This window comes from Python bivittatus, unplaced genomic scaffold (assembly GCF_059951505.1).
Source record: "Python bivittatus isolate LINGU-HERP-01145 unplaced genomic scaffold, Pbiv_v1 ctg000580_np1212, whole genome shotgun sequence".
NCBI classification, from domain to species: Eukaryota; Metazoa; Chordata; class Lepidosauria; order Squamata; family Pythonidae; genus Python; species Python bivittatus.
Window position 1 is genome coordinate 15,010,819 of NW_028277087.1, and position 17,523 is coordinate 15,028,341.

At 45.4% G+C, this 17,523-nt stretch overlaps 2 protein-coding genes and 1 non-coding gene across 3 annotated transcripts; 2 read left to right on the forward strand and 1 right to left on the reverse strand.

Annotated features, from left to right (window-relative positions):
• Positions 1-3,127: 3,127 nt before the first annotated feature.
• On the reverse strand, positions 3,128-4,953 carry RPS29 (ribosomal protein S29). Its single transcript, XM_088149624.1, has 3 exons — positions 4,792-4,953; positions 4,428-4,527; positions 3,128-3,397 (listed from the first exon to the last, which is right to left on the reverse strand). The coding sequence occupies exons 1-3, from the start codon at positions 4,851-4,853 to the stop codon at positions 3,389-3,391; spliced, it is 171 nt and encodes a 56-aa protein (XP_088005750.1). The 5' UTR covers positions 4,854-4,953; the 3' UTR covers positions 3,128-3,388.
• Positions 4,954-5,057: 104 nt separating this feature from the next.
• LOC148214672 (signal recognition particle RNA) lies at positions 5,058-5,356 on the forward strand. The gene has a single exon (XR_015797712.1).
• A 5,529-nt stretch (positions 5,357-10,885) lies between these two features.
• Positions 10,886-17,473, forward strand: LOC103051457 (leucine-rich repeat protein 1-like). The gene is made up of 3 exons (XM_007442465.4): positions 10,886-11,175; positions 16,091-16,186; positions 16,960-17,473. Exons 1-3 carry the CDS (start codon positions 10,993-10,995, stop codon positions 17,068-17,070), a joined length of 390 nt encoding a protein of 129 aa, XP_007442527.1. The 5' UTR covers positions 10,886-10,992; the 3' UTR covers positions 17,071-17,473.
• Positions 17,474-17,523: the final 50 nt, after the last annotated feature.

The following is a 17,523-nucleotide window of genomic DNA, read 5'->3' on the forward strand; positions in this document are numbered from 1 at the left end:
TATCAATGATTATGCTGCCAATGTTTTTATCATCATCCATTACTGTTATTCATAGCTTATAGTTAATCATTGATTAATATAAATGTTCCTTGCTTAATTTAAAGATTAAAGCATGACCCAAGAAGGAGTAGGCTTTCATCAAAAGCTTTATATTAGGAAGAAGTGAGAAGAGAAATACCAATTAAAACTAACACTATTATAATGGCCACATTGAATCCTACTGAACAGCTATTGTACTTTGGGAGAAAAAATAAGAATGGCCTTAGCTGAGCCAGCTGCATGTGCTGCACAGGTCTTGAGACTAACACAGTGCATTATTGCAGATTGTAAAGTGTGTGCGTCTCTCAAGACAATCTAACAGTGTAGCCCGCCGCTTACGTAGGTCGGAGGTGGCTCTGAGGCTGGCTTGCATATAGCTCCCCATTCAACTTCTGACTACTTCTGACACTTCCTTCAGCCAAAACCCAGTGATATTGTCCTCCATTAGCTCTCATTTATGCAATTTGTGCTTTTAACTGATGAACGCATAAATAAGAAAATTATCAAAGTTGTTTGATCATGCAGACATAGAGTTAGCAAATAGCATATGTTCCTTCTGCTCTCTTTCATTTAAGTAAAGCAAACTTTTAGAATATGCAAAAAATATGGCAGGGTGGCATTACTATTTCATATTTGGATTATGAATTTGCATTCATAATTTGCACGCACTTTTCATTAGGAAGGGAGAAAAAGGCTTCCAAATTAAAGTCAGAAGCTATTCAATGGACAAGTCAAAAATGTTTTAATAAGCTGTTCTCTTTCATCCTTTACTGGCCTTTCTAACCAGCTTTCTACTGTACTGTATCATTTACTATTTAATTGTAGAGCAAGACTACAATGAGAGAATACACTTTCAGGTTTGTCATTCTGATAAAAATATAATTTCTACCCATTACAATTTTAACATGTAATCCAAATCCCTTATATTTTGAACACAGATGTTTAGCTACAGGGCCACATTCAATTTCCAATTTCACCTTAAAAGCGTATGATACAGATTAGTGAATTTATATCAGAAATGAGGAATCTGTAGATTTCTATTGCTGAATTTTGCATACTTGGCCAGACCAACTGGATCTATGGGAAACTTTAGTCCTGACATATCTGGAGAGTGAGTTCCCTATCCTGCTTTACAAACTGAATATTACTGAAACAAATCAAAGTTTGAAACAAACATCACTGAACCATACTAAATTGGATGCACTCATATTTTCTCTTTGGAGTAGTCTCCTCTGAATCAGTGCCTTCCAGAGATCCTGGACTTCCAACTCTTGATAAACCAACCAGTCTGAATTTAAAAGCAGCTCTTGTTCACCCTGTCTCCAACAGTTGAGCCTGGCATGAGTTGTAGACTATAGTAACCTATACTTTATTCTTGCTAACATATTAACATTTAGAAAACATAAAGTGGTCCCAGTAGCCTAGTATGAACAAAAGACTGAAATTTAACATGACAAAGAGGAATAATTTTCTCCTTTAAGGAGAACAAACTCACAAAGATCCCTTACTTCAAGTGAAAAGAAAATTAGATACAAAGCCAATTTAGATGTTAGACTAGAATATATAAAGTGGAAAATGCCCACTTTAAATGAGGAACCAAAATATTTGGAGATAAATGCAACACAGTATCATTGGCATGCACAACTATAGTGATCACTGGGCTCCTGGCCACAAGAGTACAAGAGCCCTGATCTAAGCAGGATTATGGGTTATATAACTCCCAGAATTGTTACATAGGGATAATAAAAGAAAGCAATGTAAATCATAGTGACCTTCACAATGGGAATATAGCATCTGATAAAAACATAGGGTGATCTTACTATGGTCTGACCCATTTCCTCTAAATTCTACATTCCTACAAGAGCTCCAAGCCACCCAATTCTTCTGATATAGCATCTTCTAACACAGTGTCCTTTATTGTAACCATGTAGGGGAAGGACAACTATCTGGTTTCTGTTGTCTCCTTCCCTTTCAGGTCATCAAGCTGTTTCAGTTCTTCCGCTGTGACTACATTTCAGCACCCTGAAGAAAGGGTGGAATGTTATTTGCTCCCCACTGCCCTGAGCAGAACACAGATCTTATTCACTACAGTATAAATACCAAGAATATCCAGTTAGCACTATGCAGGTGAGCAAAGGGGATTGGATCAGTTCAGTCTGTATACTTGGTCCACCTAGTTTTCTGAGTCTCCACAATGTAGTCAGCTATAAACTAATTCAACGGTAAGTTCACACAGCATGCTAGGCTAAAATGTGGTTAAATACTTGTGATTCTGTGTGTCCTATAAACACAATCAATGACCCATAAATCACTTCCAACTTCAACAAGGTCTGTGGTAAAACATTCATCAAAATTCTTTTGCAGGTGTTTAATGTGTTTAGCAGTAAAGAATGGTAAAAAAAAAAAAAAAAGCTATACCCAAAGGATGTGACCAAAGGTGCAAATGGATATAAAAAATATTGCCCTACTATTTGATAAAAATACTTTTATTATAGGTAACCGAAAGCCATGTAAACTTTTCCCTCAATAAATATCAAACTAATGCTGTACACTAGTGTGTCAGTATTACTGCCCCCTCAGAAATAAGCTCCAAGAGAGGCAGTCATTTTGTCAAAACAGACAACTAACATGTATTCATAAGAAAGGTACTGGAACCTGTCCCATCTCTTTCACGATCTGGGAATTAAACTATTTGTATCATGTAAAATGGATGCTGAAAGGTGTTCCTTATGTGAGTTTTCTTCCTGACACATTCCCATAAACATTTATCAGATGAAGCACCCAAATTACCAATCATTTCTATAAAACCTTCTAAACTACCAGCATGCATGTTCCACAGCAAATATATATTTTAAATGGAATGACCATACTGTATTTGCTGTTCAAAAATAAGAATGTACTTGAACTCCTCTGTGGTCACTAGACATTTACAGTGAGTGCCAATGTAAGTGTAAAGGGGCATTCTTCAGGATCAAGAATTCAATGACAGTTCAGTAAAAATATAGACCTCTGGAAATATTTTACTCTTCTGTTTCTGTGTTTTAAATAAATGATATTGTACCAAAGACTATGGTGGTTTCTTCTCAAATTCATTTGAGGACAACTGCTTTTTATTAAAGAATCAAAGGAAACCAGACGGACTTCAGAGATCAAGCAGTGTTAAATATGACCATCGTATAAATATAATTACAATGTCAGCATTAACAAATAGAAATTACAAAATTTGAGAGTCAGAGTGGATAACCCCCCCTTTTTTTAATGTACACAATGGTAAGGATAGCAAGAACAGCTCATCCAGCCACATATTCCAGCTTGCCAGTCTCCTCAAGCCACTTCTGTAGACAGGAATTTAATCCAACTGAAACGAGAGAAAAGCAGTCAGTATGACATGTTAGCAACAAGCCTTATTCAGAACTAAAACCTTCTCCTCTTTAATGTGGTATGTATTTTGCATAAACAAGCATTTCCAGATGTTCATTCCATTTTCTTGACAGCTCCATCCCCTTTTAAGCTGGGATGACTGCCATTATACTCTGACCTGTGAAAAAGCCTGTCAATATGCCAGCCTTTCCCCACCTCAGCAGATGTGCAGACTTCAATTCCCAGACTTCCAAAGGCACCATCACCATTGCTGAGAGTATTGGGAGTTGAAGCCCACATACTGTATCTGGAGCAGGCCCAGATTATATACTCCAACATTCCTCAATCTCTGTTAAAATGCAAGCCCCAGGAGCAAAACTAATTCACTATTATGCAGCCCATTATCTAGAGCAACCCAAACATTTTTCACAATGGGTGGGGGCAGTTCCTTTCACTTAGTTTATTATGATTAGTGGTTTAGCAAACACAGGAATAATGGCTTCAAACAATATGAAAAATTAAACAACATTTCAATCCTTTACTATTTTAAATATCTGAACTGGTCCTTTCCTTTTCCCTCTCACAGACAATTTCCCCCTCTCCTTATTTGCGGCTTCTGAACATCCAAATAGTCCTATTTAATTCTATGTATATAAACTCTGTGTGTGTGTGTGTGTGTGTAGTAGAGTATATATAAACACACACACACATTATGTACTATATATTCTACATAGTGTATATACTATGTATGTATACCAGTCTCCTAAAACTATGGACCTTCAACCTGTCTTAATTCGTTTAGAATAACATAACCCAGAATCCACTTCGTGCCACATATTTAACTAGTAAGTTCTCTAAATCGGAAAACCATACAAGCCATCAAGTTTACTTTCCTAGCCTGGACTTGACCCTTAGAGCCAGGAGAGCGATGAGCAGGTCATGGGCACTGCCAGCCAAGCGGCGGCGGCGGCCCCAACGAAGGGGGTGCCAGCCGGGGAAGAGCGCATGGCTGGGGGCCGCCCGCTCACCTTAATGAAGCCGATGTCCTTGGCGTACTGGCGGAAGCACTGCCGGCACATGTTGAGGCCGTACTTGCGGATCAGCCCGTGACGGTTGGAGCACACGCGGCTGCGGAAGGAGAGAACCCGCGTGAGCCGAGCCGAGCCGGGCCGGGCCGCTCCCGCCCCCCTCGTCCCAGCAGCAGCAGCAGCCGCCCCCTCCTTCCTTCCCTCCCTCCCTCCCTCCCTCCGTCCCCAGCCGGGCGCCCCGGTTCTCCCTGCCGCCGCCAGGCCCGGACGAGCCTCCTGCAGAGCCTGGCGCGCCACGCGGGGCCGGCGCTGGGGCCGAAAGGCGTGCGCTGGGGGGGGGGGCGTGCGCGTGTCGGAGACCCACCAGGAGCGCGAGCCCTGGCCGAACTTCCTGGGGTGGCTCCAGTAGAGCTGCTGGTGGCCCATGGCGCTGGTCCGGCTACTGGTGGGCGCCGCGGCGGAAGAGGAAAGGCAGAGGAAGAAGCGAGGGCAAGGCTGGGAGCCGGCGGCGCAGGCGCAGAGAAGACGGGCGGGCGGGCGAGCAGGCCTCGCTCCTCCTCTGCCCCCTCCTCGGCGGGTGACGTCACGGCGCGGAGCGGCTCTAGTAAGCGCGGGCGGGCGGCTCCGGCAGCCGGGCGCGGTGGCGCGAGCCTGTAATCCAGCTACTCCGGAGGCTGAGGCTGGCGGATCGCTTGAGCTCAGGAGTTCTGGGCTGCAGTGGGCTATGCCGATCGGGTGTCCGCACTAAGTTCGGCATCAATATGGTGATCCCCGGGGAGCCGGGGGCCACCAGGTTGCCTAAGGAGGGGTGAACCGGCCCAGGTCGGAGACGGAGCAGGTCAAAACTCCCGTGCCGATCAGTAGTGGGATAGCGCCTGTGAATAGCCGCTGTGGCGTAGCCTGAGCAAGACAGCGAGACCCAGACTCTTTTGCGCCCCTCCGCCACCGGACCTCTTTTCCGCCCGAGAGTGGCCGAGCGCCCCGCTCGCCCGCTCTGCTCTGCTCCCCTCCCCTCCCCTCCCGCATCCCATGCCATGCCACGCCACGCCACGCCACGCCATCCCGCCTTGGCTTCGCGAGCGCCGCAGCGCCTCCTCCTGGCGCGGGCGCCAACGGCCGCTCCCGCCGCCGCCGATTCCCCGCTCTCTCCAGCAGGAGCCGCTCTTGTCTGCTGTTCCGCACGTCTCTGCTGCCGTCCGGGAGAAGACGGGCGTCACGTGCGAACGAGGGAGACGCTCCTGTCCCGGGAGGGGGGGCGGTGGGGAGACGGGGCTCCGCTGGTGTGAGGGTTGTGGGCTGGGCGGATGCCGCGCGCCCACCGACACCCGTGCCTGCAGGAAGGTCGCCCGCCCGCCCTGGAAGCCGGGCTTCGGCGTCCCGGGACCTGCAGAAGTTCTCTGGGAGAAACGCTCGTCCTCCCCTCGCTGGCGGAGCTCGGGGGCCTGGGCGGGCGGGCGGGCGGGCGGGCGGTGCAGCCGGGCTCGGCCGTGAGGCGCTGGGCACCTTTCTGGGCACGCGGACCCTGCTAAGGAGACGCGCACCCCGTGGCCGAGAAGGGTGCCACCAGCTCTGTGGGCTGTTCGTGCCCGTCAGGTCCAAGCGGCAGGAGCTACGTGGCGAAGGGCTTGGATCTGGCCGTGGGAAGAGGTGGGTTGGGGGGATCCGGCAGCAGCAGCAACCGAGGTGACTTCTGCAGGCCTTCCAGGTCCTGGGGGCAAAAGGTGAGGGAAGGAGGAGGAGAGCGTCTTTCAGGGTTCAAGGCGAAGCCTCCTTGGAATCAAGGGGAGCTCCTGATGACTTCCCAGGCAGGTCCCTGCAGTTGCCTTCCCAACACTATAGTGGAGCTTTCAACTTCCTGGCCACAACTCTGGGATTTCCTAGTGGTCTCCCATCCAAGGAGGAACCAAGCCAATCTCTCCTCCCTTTTCAAGATCAGCTGAGGTCAGCTAAATGCAAGTGGTCAGTGAGCAAAGGGGATAGGCCAGGATTTGCTGGGGGAAGAAAAGGGGAAGCGGCACATCTTTGCAGGACTGTAAAACAGCCGCAAGGTTTTATTCCGTCCGTCCTCCGCCATCGCTCTTTTTTCCTTTTTCTCTTTCCTCTCGAGCGTCCGGGCCAAGGGGGCATTCTGAGAGATGCAGAACATGGGACCGCCCCCATTTTAAGCACCCCTCGGCCCAGCAACCTCACCTCTTCTGTGCTTTGTGAATTATTTTCAGCCGCAGAATCGATATTCAGTGCGGGTAAGATCCATACCGAGACGATGGTCAAATTGCTATTTTAATTTAAAACCAGGGAAAAGGAGACGTCTGTTATCCATGGCAATAAATATTCTGCATCCAAGGCGTGCTGGGTTAATAATCCCACGGATGCCTGCGCTGAGCTGAAATTAAATGAGATCCGGCGTTTTCTTAAGTTTCCGTGTTTGCCTTCAGAAGCTAGGTGGCAGAAGGGGCCTACAGATGAGGGCGTTTGCAGGCTGAGAATTTCGGTGGTGGCTGGAAGTGCGATGCGGGATGCTCCAGTTTTCTGACTGGTGTTTTACGTTTTGCGGCATTGCCTGAAAGGGCAACCGTGCAATTGCCAACTGTTGGACGGGCCCCTAAAAAGGCTGCTTGCATGCATTGATTTATTAATGTGTAAATTACATTGCCACGTGCTGTTGTCTCCCAGTGGTTTACAATAAAAACAAAAGCAAAGCTAAAACCAGTAGTTTTACTTGTACAAATTTGAATTTACTTTTCAGATTAAACAATTCAAGTTAAAATCATCAATGGTAAAAGCGCGTTTTAAAGTTGGATCTTTTGAAAGCCACATTCTAAGGGTCTGGGGTGACTGTAGGCAAATGCCAGTTGATGGTCTTGCTGGGGGCTGGGGGGGCGGTAGGATGTCCTGGAGGAAGAGATCTTCATGATCGATCCTCGGGGGCCAACCTGGCTGCTGAGTTGGGCACTAAGGGAGGTTTGCAGACTAGAGCCAAAGGCAACCCCGTGCAGAGTGCACGGTAACCCTTTTGGCACTTAGGCACCCCTGTGCACCCATCAGAGGTTAGCTTGGGAAGCTGAGAAATACCTGCTGGAAGAACCCAAACCATGTCTTTATTTTTTGCCAAGGAAACAACATGGAGATGTTTATGCTGCTACCAGCAACTTTATGATCAGCATGAATTTATCATAAATGTATCATAAATGATAAATAGTTATCATCAATGAAGCTTGAAGAAGATTCCCCCTTGCCATTGGGGGCACAATTGTACAGTAGCTCTCTGCCATGTCACGTTGTAGGAGTGCAGGGAGTCCTGTGATCTCTGGGACACACCTGACCTGCTCCTCTTTTTCTGTACGAAATGGACACTTTCCCCAAAGGGGCCAGTCCAGTGTCTCCCCTGCCAATGGCTCTCATGCCAGGCAGTGATTCTGGTGAACTTAACAGCCTCAGAAAGGCCTCTTTCCTTCCCGTGTCCTTCTCCCCCTTCCGCTCTTAGCCACAGCGCAGTCACCTGTTGCTGCGGTCTGCTGAATTCTTACCCCCATCAACCTCTTTTTAGCACCCCAGAGATGCCATCAAACAAAATAATGTATTGGCTTAGCAGGACAGTGGTGGTGAAACTGCATTCAAGAGGACTCATGGCTGGCTGGGGAATTCTGGGTGTTGAAGTCCACCCATCTTGAATTTGATGAGTTTGGGAAACACTGCTGTAGAGGCACTGGGGGTCAATTCTCTAACCTGACCCACTTTCTCTAAGCAGGCCTGCCCTATGGTCAGAACTCCAAATGAAAGAAATACTTTGCAAGCTGGGTGCTATACAGAGGAGAGACAAAGGAGGAGATTGGAGCCAGATCCTTCTAGGGTTGTGCCTAAATCTTCCAGTTTCCTAAAAGTTTTCCTCCCTTGTAAGGGAATCTCCCATTTTGTTTCCTCAATTTCAGAAGACATTAGGCATTTTAAAAAAGATATTTTTGAGTGTAGGCTATCACTGCAGAGTTTCTGAAAGCTCTCTCTCTCTCTCTCTCTCATTGCCAAACACAACTAGTTTAAGATAGAAGGTCTGCCACCAAATGGATGGCTTGGCTGCTTCTCCTTAGAAATGCAGTGGAGGGAAAAATGGGTTGTCAACTGTGTAAGATTAAGGTCTCTGAATTTTGCTTGATGCCTGGGAACTGCATCTATGCAATTGTCCTGGTAATATTTAGGAAATGCTTTCTGCATGTTACAGGAAAGGGACATAGCAAATCTTTTTTTAGCACACAATCGACCATAGGGACATAACGAAAATATGAAATAAGGGCTCCTCTGAATTGGAGAGAGGGTTTTTTTTTTCCCCCTACAAGATTGTAAGTCCAACTTCCACAGCCATTGCTGAAATTCATATAAGGGTTTGAATAGTAATACCTATTTTATTTATTTTATTTATACATTCGATTTATTGTCTGCCCATCTCCCCCCAATGGGGAACTCTGGGCGGCTCACAAAGTACATATATATAATTGTAACAGTGAGACAGTGAAATCTTACAATCTTACAAATCTTACAATTAGTGCTGTTACGCTGTGTGTCCAGCAGGGGTCGCTAGGGGGTCATCCGGGCTTTTCCTCCTCCGTAGATCTTGCTCGTCGCTCACGCCGGCTGCATTCGGAGTTCGGCCAGCACCGCCGGTTCCTCCCATCTAAACGGGAGTACCCATTTATCTACTCGCAGCTGGGATAGCTTTCGAACTGCTGGGTGGGCAAGGAGTCGGCAGCTTATTCTTTCCACCCATTTGTGGATCTTGTGAGAAACTTCCAGATGGAACTTGAATGGTAAAACTGCCTGAAAGCACTACTGTTCTCTTTTTTTCTGCCAGTTCAGGAGGCAGCACTGTTTTATTGGTAACACTGGGAGCCATTAGTGAGCGATAGTGAGCAATAGAAAAAAACCTCAGTGACTGAGTGATAAACTCTTTGTAAAATGTCACGAATACGGCAAGGTGCCAGAGGCTTAATCTGAAATTCTTGAGACACCCTGGTGGCACCTGGAGCAAATCTGATTTTCTTCCAGTTTTCACCTATAGAACTATTCCTTTATTCTTCCTTCCACACAGAGGGATTCGGAAGGCAAGCATTCCTTAATCTGAAGTTGTAAAAGGAGTGATCTACTTTTAACTGATTACAACAAAGAGCGTTCTGACATCTTGAAAACTAACAAATCTTTGTTGCAATAGAATAACAAAACTACCCCTCTGGAAATCCTAATATGCATATGAAGCATCACGCTATTGTTTGGAATCTTGCTGGCTGGGGAATTCTGGGAGTTGAAGTCCACCCATCTTAAAGTTGCCAAGGTTGAGAAACCCTGAATTAGGGAACGGAGCAAAAGGCAAACTTGAACTTTAGCAATGAGCATTACCTGGGGAGAAATGACCAAATGACATATGACCAGCTTAGCTTGCTTCCCCAGTGTGATGTAAATTGCCCTATTCATTCATTTATTTATTTATTATATTTATATAGCCGCCTGTCTCACACAAGGTGACTCTGGGCGGCATACAGCTACCATTACCCTACCACTCAGGGTGAGCAGCAGAGAGTAATGTACAACAGAAAGTTTATGCAATGGAAATCAAAGGCATTAAAAACATTGGGCCAAGTCATTCTCTGGTTGATTTGGGTTTTGCTTAGCATATTGTGTGAGCCCAGTGCTTAACAAACCCTGGTTTATGGCACAGCTTCAGTTTTTCTCAAAGGTTTATTCAAAACTGGCTCCATGTGGCTAAGCCTATAAACAGAGCACTGGAATCCAGTGCTTGTTCAGAGTCTGCTAAGCTGTAAACCACCATTAATACATCACAAGAACTAAATTGCAAACGTACAAACAGTATTCGATCCCCAAAAGATGCCTTTGGGATGGGAGACAGCATCCTGGGCAGGCTACCAATTTATCTCCTGCTAAATGGATGTTTGACTCCCCATGGAGGCAGTTTGCCAATAGCTCTGCCTGTTCTGGCAGCAACTTGGGGCATGTGCTCACCCCATGCTTTGAAATGTGCCCCGGATCAAAAAAGTTGCCTGTTTCTCCCTTAGTTGTAGTGCAAATACGGCCAATGCATGGTTGAGGGTATCACTATTTTGTGATCACTCAGCCAGTATTGTGAAAATAAGACATCTGGGTTAAGTTTTTCACTTCTCCACCCTTTGACTGGATTCACACAACATGCTAAATCATGGTTGTGTTTGCTTGGTTAGTCTTGTGTGAACCCAAGCGCTGCACCAGGTAACCCATTATTATGGCTTAACGTTTTGGCCTATCCAACTGTGGTTTATTCAGTAAGCAAAGCGGTGGCTCAGTCAGCCTGCGAATATAACCGATGGCTTCTGAAGTACCAGAATTCTAGCAGGGAGAGAAACGGATCCACCTTAAATACGACTAAAGGAGAAACGCCTCCAAGTTGGGAGCCTGCTGGCGCGCGGAGAGAGGGAACATCCATCAAGCGGGCGGTTCCGCGCGCCTGTTGCACAGCTGGGGACAGCGTCGCCAGCGGAAGAAGCGCTTCTGCTCTCGATCCGGACGCCTTGCGCAGGCTTGGAAAATGCCGCTCCGCCTGACGTGCGACGTCTCCGTAGTGCGCCGCTCGGAGCCTTCGGCGGAGGGTCGCCCGTCGGAGCGCCCCCTCCGAGCTCGTCTCTCTCTCCGGAAACCGCCCAAAGGAAGGCGCGGCTCTGCCTGCGTGCTGATCAACACCGATCCTCACCGCGGCTCAACCAAGTACAAGGTAAGGCAAGGAAGAGGCTGTTACGGAGCGAGTCGTGCGCCCCTTGGCCCTCCTCCTGCAGGGCTTGACTCGGGCGGCGGCAGCGCCCACCCTCCCCGGCTATCACGACCCCTTTAACACCTGTCACTTGCAGCTCGGATGGCCCATTTGGAGCAGTGCCCAGGTCGATTCAACTACTGATCTTGCTGTCGCCGCTCCCCAGCTTTGGAGATTCATTCATTCATTCATTCATTCATTCATTCATTCATTCATTCATTCATTCATTCATTCTTCACTTACTTACTTGCTTTTGGGGATGCATTATTTATTACTTACTTCCGTACTTGCTTACTTGCTTACGGACTTAATTATTTGGCCGCCCTGTATCTCTGGGGTGCTCACAAAAGTTAAAAAAAAAAAAATCAAAACAACGCAACAACTTAAAACCATATAACAAAATTCACAGCCGAGGTATCTCCTGTCCCAAACTTCGACACAACTCAGAAAGCTGAGAAAGCAGGCTGCAGGGAGCTCTGCCATCCTCTTCCCCTCCCCCAGGGGAAAAAGAAGAATGGAGGGTAGAGGAGAGCGCCTGGACCAAGGGGACCAGACCCACCAGCCCAGCACCACGTGGGGAGCGGAACTTCTCCTGCCTCCTCCGGACCCCCTGGCTGCGCCCCTATAGGCATGGGGGGTGAAATCCAGCAGATCAAAAGTCCCTAGAGTTGGATCTAGACTTGATATTGCTTAGATGGGGGGTTATTAAACTTTTTTTCTTCTCGGGACCCTTCCCACTTGTAAAAATTATGGAGCACCCCAAAAGAGCTTATATGTATCAATATTTACCATATTAAAAATTAAAATTGTGGCATTTGCCGCCTCTAGTGCTTCTCGTGATTGTTTGATGAGATTTTAATATTGTGCTGTTTTCCAACATAGGCTGGCAAATAATTTTGATTTTGAGCACACTTGAGAGGGTCTGGGGGAACCCCCAGGGGTCCTAGGACCACGCTTTAAGAAACACTGGCTTAGGCTAACTGAGCAATAACTGATGTGAGGCATAGGTGTGGCCACATTTCAATATAGCCCACTGGCACCAGTACTGAGGGAAGCGTACTGAAAGATGAACTCTCTTTCTAGTTGAACTGAACTCCTGGTGGCTTTATGAACGCGTCTGCGAGATCCGGTTCTCCCGTTGATAAGGAGCAGGCCCTCCAAAATAAACAGAATCCTACCCCTTTAAAATGCCTGTCATTTCTCATTTGAAAATGAAATACTTCCTGGAATTCTTGTGTTGCAACTTTAATCCCTGAAGCACAATTAGTTAGAGCTCTGAAATACCTGTTTCTTGTTTGGGTTGCTACAAGAAAAATCCATTTTGGCAACAGTAAGATAATTGGTGGCTTTCCATCCCATCCCATGGTATCCTTCTGGACTGACTCAGAGGATTGGGTGTGGGCGATACAGTGTTGTGCTGGTTTACCTCCTTTTTCTGGGGTCGATTCCAGTCGGTGGTGATTGGGGGGAGAGATCCCACCCTCGGCCCCTACTGTGTGGGGTACCGCAGGGGTCAGCGCTCCTGCCGCTCTTCTTCAGCATCTAGGTGAGGCCGCTGGGTGAGTCATCCGTCACCACCAACTATACATCTTATACATTTCAGCCTCTGGCAAATTAAGCAATGCTGTGGATGTCTTATCCCAGTGCCTGGAGGCTGTGAGACTCTGGATGGAGAACAACAGGCTTCAACTGAACCCTGGCAAGATTGAGTGGGTTTGGATTTGGGGGCCTGCCACTTCTAGGAGTATGCCCCTTTGGTGCTGAATGGGGTTGCACTGCCCCAGACAGACCCTGTGTGCAATCGGGGGGTCCTCCTAGACTCACAACTCCTGCTCAAAGAGCAGGTAGCAATCATGGCTAGGGGGGCCTTTGCTCAACTTTATATTTTGCACCAGTGTGCCTATTCCTAGATTGAGGGGCTCTACTCATGGTTACTCATGCCCTAGTCACCTCCCAGTTAGACTACTGTAATGTGCCGTATGTGGGGCTGCCCTTGAAGAGTATCCGGAAGCTTCAGCTGGTACAGAGTACAGAATCTAGAAGAATACGCATTATACCTCTGCTCCATGAGCTGCATTCGTTACCAGTCTGTTTCTGGGTCCAATTCAAGGTGCTGGTTTTGAACTGTAAAGCCCTTCATGGCATGGGACCGGGCTATTTGAGGGACCGCCTCCACCTAATTACATCTGCCCATTCCACCAGATCCAGCAAAGAGGCATGCTGTGGGTCCCATCAACTAGGGAGCTACACTTGGAGGGTCCTAGGCAGCGGGCCTTTTCTGCTGTGGCACCTGCTTTATGGAATATTCTCCCCACCCCCACACCGAAGTAAGGCTGGCTTCATCCCTTTTGACTTTCTGAAAGTCCCTCAAGACCTAGTTGTGCTATCAGGCCCAGGGACCCCAGAGGACTGGTGAAATATTGAGGTGGCTCCACTGTTATTAACACCTGCTCTTCACCCAGTATTTATTTTTTATTTTTTGTTAGTATTTTTTAAAATAATTTTAAAGATGATGATGATGATGATGATGATGATGATAATAATAATAATAATAGTTTTGTAAAAAGGTTTTTTAACTTTGTTGTATGCTGCCTAGAGTCACTTGTTCGTGAAATGGGAAGCCATATAAATTGGACAGATAAATAAATAAATAATATTGCGACATCATCTTTTCCCAGAATGCGTTAATTAAACCAGGAGTTTCCTGGCAGCTTTCCACGCAAGTACTAATTTGCTTAGCTTTTTCTAAATCAGCCAACTCCTGTTACAGGAAATATAATAATCTCTAAAGATGTCACTGTTTAATCCCCCTGAACATAAACTAAGAGGAAATGAAGATGGATTTGCTTAATGTTGTAATGCAGGTTAGGGAAAGATTGAAAAGTAGACTGGTAGAAAAAAATTTTGCAAGGAAAAAATGTCAGTACTTCTGCTTTGTAATATCATGACAATTCTCCAACTTCTGTATTGGAAAACTGGGTCATTTTTCAACTTAGGGTTTACTTGAAGACGTCTAAATCCATCAGATTGAGACATACTGTAATTCATTAATGAGCTCTCGTTGTTTATAGTTATTCAGCCAGACAAGGATCTATCTGAAAATAAGAGTCTTGCCAACCTTTTCTCAACCTGACAACAAGTACTTGGGGGAACCCTCACTTTGTGAATAAGTTGTTTATCATGTTTTTATGTCTTACTGAGCTGGTAGCTATTTAAAAATAGAGGTAACTAATCTAGAACAGGAGTCTTAAACTCAAATCACCATGGATGTTACACAAACACTTGGGCCACAACACAGAAACCTTGCTGTACATTGATTCCAAAGTCTCTAGTTAATCAGAATGGAAGGAAATGAAGTGTATCAGAGTATGTTATTACACATAAACTTTACTATGAAATAAAACTACTTGCAAAACACAGCTGTGAAATAGAGCCATTTCTTTTTGGCCATTTAGTTGGCACTATTTTTCATTAATCAAAACACCAATATTTGGTTTTATTAATGGGTTAATATGTTATCTTTTGCTCAAGTCAGATCTCAGATGATATGATAGCTGCCCAGAGTCACCCGTTGGGGGAAGATGGGCGGCATACAAATTTAATAATAAATAAATAATAAAAAATAATCAAGAAACCCATTCCACTAAGAGCTGCGTAAATCCTGCTTTTCTCTTTCTCTCTTTGCTAAGCAGAAATATTTTTCTTTTCTTCAATCTTTTTCTTGTTCACTTTCCTTTCTCTTATTTCTCCTTCTCTGACAGGGTCTTCCCCCCCTCCTCCCCCCCATAGCAGAGAGATCTTGTTTGCTTGCTTGCTCACTGTCTGTCCCATTCCTCGCCCCACTGAGAGACCTTTGCAGCAGGATGGCTCAATCCAGCCCTCCTCCTCCACTCCTTCCTTCCTGCTTCCCTTCCTGCCTGCCTGCCCGCTCTCCCTTTCACAAGAGCCCAGTCACCCTGTCACTTCAGAAGCAATACCCACTACAGAGCATCAGAGTGGGTGGGAGTTCCTGGTAAGCAGTGTTACTCAGCACAGGTGGCCTCAGGGCACCAGCTATGCAACCCAACTGATCAGGCCACAATGTTATCAGGAGATCCACCAGATCAAGATTTGGTAAGCCATTTCCTGGAGTGCTTCTTGTGGTCCAGCTTGTGCATTTAGATGTTGTTTGGGGTTCAGCATCCTGTCCTTTCTGGTCAGCAACCTTACAACTTATAAAGCATTGTTGCAGGCTGCAGAAAACTACTTGGAAGGCTTTTTGCAACTCACAGCTGTGAATTTGAGACTCCTGATCTAAATGTCTGATTCACGACAACCCAATAATGGCCCTTACCTACTTAACAATTCTGTATTGATGTTGGCCTAAATTTGTCGATAATGTGGTTTCTAAAGGAGTATGTTTGTTCTGTGTCTGTCCATTTCATCAATGTCCATTTTTTAAACTTTTGGTAAGCAGAAGCTTACCTATATTTTCTCAAATAGAAAATTTGTGGCTTTCCATTCTTCCTAAACTTCTTTGGGATCATTATTGTTTTGATCCTGATGTGAAAATCCAGGGACAGACCTTTGAATATTGCTATGGTGTTAGAAGTGGGATGGTAAGAAAGAGAGAGCAGTATTGATGGGGAAAATGTATTATTGAAACTTAAAAATGGATTGGTGAATTGAGCTTAGGGACAATCTGCTAGCTAGCAAGCCTATCTTCACCACTGATGGTTTTATTTACAAGGAGAGCAGGAGTTATGATGTGTTCCTTTTTTCCCCATCTCAGCATCTAGCTGGCTGCCAGTTTGAAGGTATGATACACTGAATGTACATGTTATTTACTCATTTTTATTTCAACGTAGACTTACTCTTCCCCCCCCCCCATATAAAATAGTTGAGAGAGAACATAGAAGAAGTCTTTTGTGACATAAAGAAAAGAAAAGCCACCATAAGGCTGAAAGAACCAGAAGTGGATCTCTGTCTCATCACGGTAAGGGATCTGTCTTGGGAAACAGCTGGTCTTCCAAATGTCCATTCTCCTGACCCTGTAAGCACCAGAGGGAGTGAGATATTCAGACATTCCCAGATTGTATCATCAATCTGTTAAGTGGTATTTCAAAGCAGGAGAAAAAGAATCTCACAGATGTATTTTCTAATATTCCAGATGTAATAAATAGCAAGAAGCTTTGCGACCCTTTGCAAATCTGAGAGTGAAAGAGAATATATGGAAATTGTGCACACATTTGTTAATGCTGGTACTGTCAACCCATTATTGTTAATGCTGGTACTGACAACTGTCTCTTTTGCAGCAGTTTTAGAATCACATCTTTTTAGATACAAAGAGAAAAAAAATCAATACCCATCATTATTTAATGTATCATAAATGCTTTTCAGATTTCATCTAAGAATAGCAAGTGCTTCAGGTTGTAATGTACAATAATTCATCAGATTGCCATAGTGCAGCATTTATGTCCACATGGCTGAATTATACCAAAGCTTTTTAGTCCTAAAATGTATTTTCTGTCAGCACCTATGAGAAGCTTTTTCTGTGCCTCAGCAAAATATGTTATGTTCTTTCGGGTTTCTACGTCAATAATAATTCTTCATTGTGATAAACTATACTGGACAAAACTATTTTGTGCTTTTCAAAGGCAGGCTATTTGCTGATCTCCTTTCATATCTAGATTATGGTCTGAAAAATATATTTATCAGGAAAATGAATTATGAACACTGATTTTCTGTGTGCACTATTTTTGTTGGCAGGGAGAGATCAAGCAGCTGAAGAGTTTTATGTCTGCAGTGATGCAGGGCTATCAAGGCAGTAAACAGGAATGTTTACCTGGTCCCAATCTCAGTCCCACAAAAAAGGTCTAAACATTGAAAAACCAAAGGAGAGCATCTCCAGGCTTCCCACTCTTGCAAGTTAGCCACACTGATATGCTCTAGTGGCTGAAAAATATCGAGAAACTGAACTGGACTCCTAATTCTACTAACATGCTGCTAAGCTCCATCAGGGATCACGTCTGCCTTTACATGCCAAACATCAGCATTGTGCAAAATGTGAGACTCACTGCAAAGGGCTTCCACAGAGGCTCCAAGCAGCCCTTCTATGAAAGCACTGTCACAGGTTCTTTTCTGGACTACAAATAATCTTTTCTGGACTCACAAATGTGTGAGTCGCCCAGAGTTCCCCCATTGGGGGGAGATGGGCAGGAGACATTTAATAAACAAACAAACAATCAGACTGACCCAGATTCAATAAAGGCACAAAGCACCAGAAACCTGGACAGTTGGTTGCTTTTTTTCTACCTCAATTTTCAATGGCTG

Excerpts from the sequence above, each read along its gene's own strand:
- RPS29 (XM_088149624.1), bottom strand. The coding sequence starts at position 4,853 with ATGGGCCACCAGCAGCTCTACTGGAGCCACCCCAGGAAGTTCGGCCAG. Across the intron at positions 4,528-4,791 it reads GGCCAGGGCTCGCGCTCCTG|CCGCGTGTGCTCCAACCGTC; the intron begins GTGGGTCTCCGA and ends CTCCTTCCGCAG.
- LOC103051457 (XM_007442465.4), top strand. The coding sequence starts at position 10,993 with ATGCCGCTCCGCCTGACGTGCGACGTCTCCGTAGTGCGCCGCTCGGAG. Across the intron at positions 11,176-16,090 it reads GCGGCTCAACCAAGTACAAG|TTGAGAGAGAACATAGAAGA; the intron begins GTAAGGCAAGGA and ends CATATAAAATAG. Across the intron at positions 16,187-16,959 it reads TGGATCTCTGTCTCATCACG|GGAGAGATCAAGCAGCTGAA; the intron begins GTAAGGGATCTG and ends TTTTGTTGGCAG.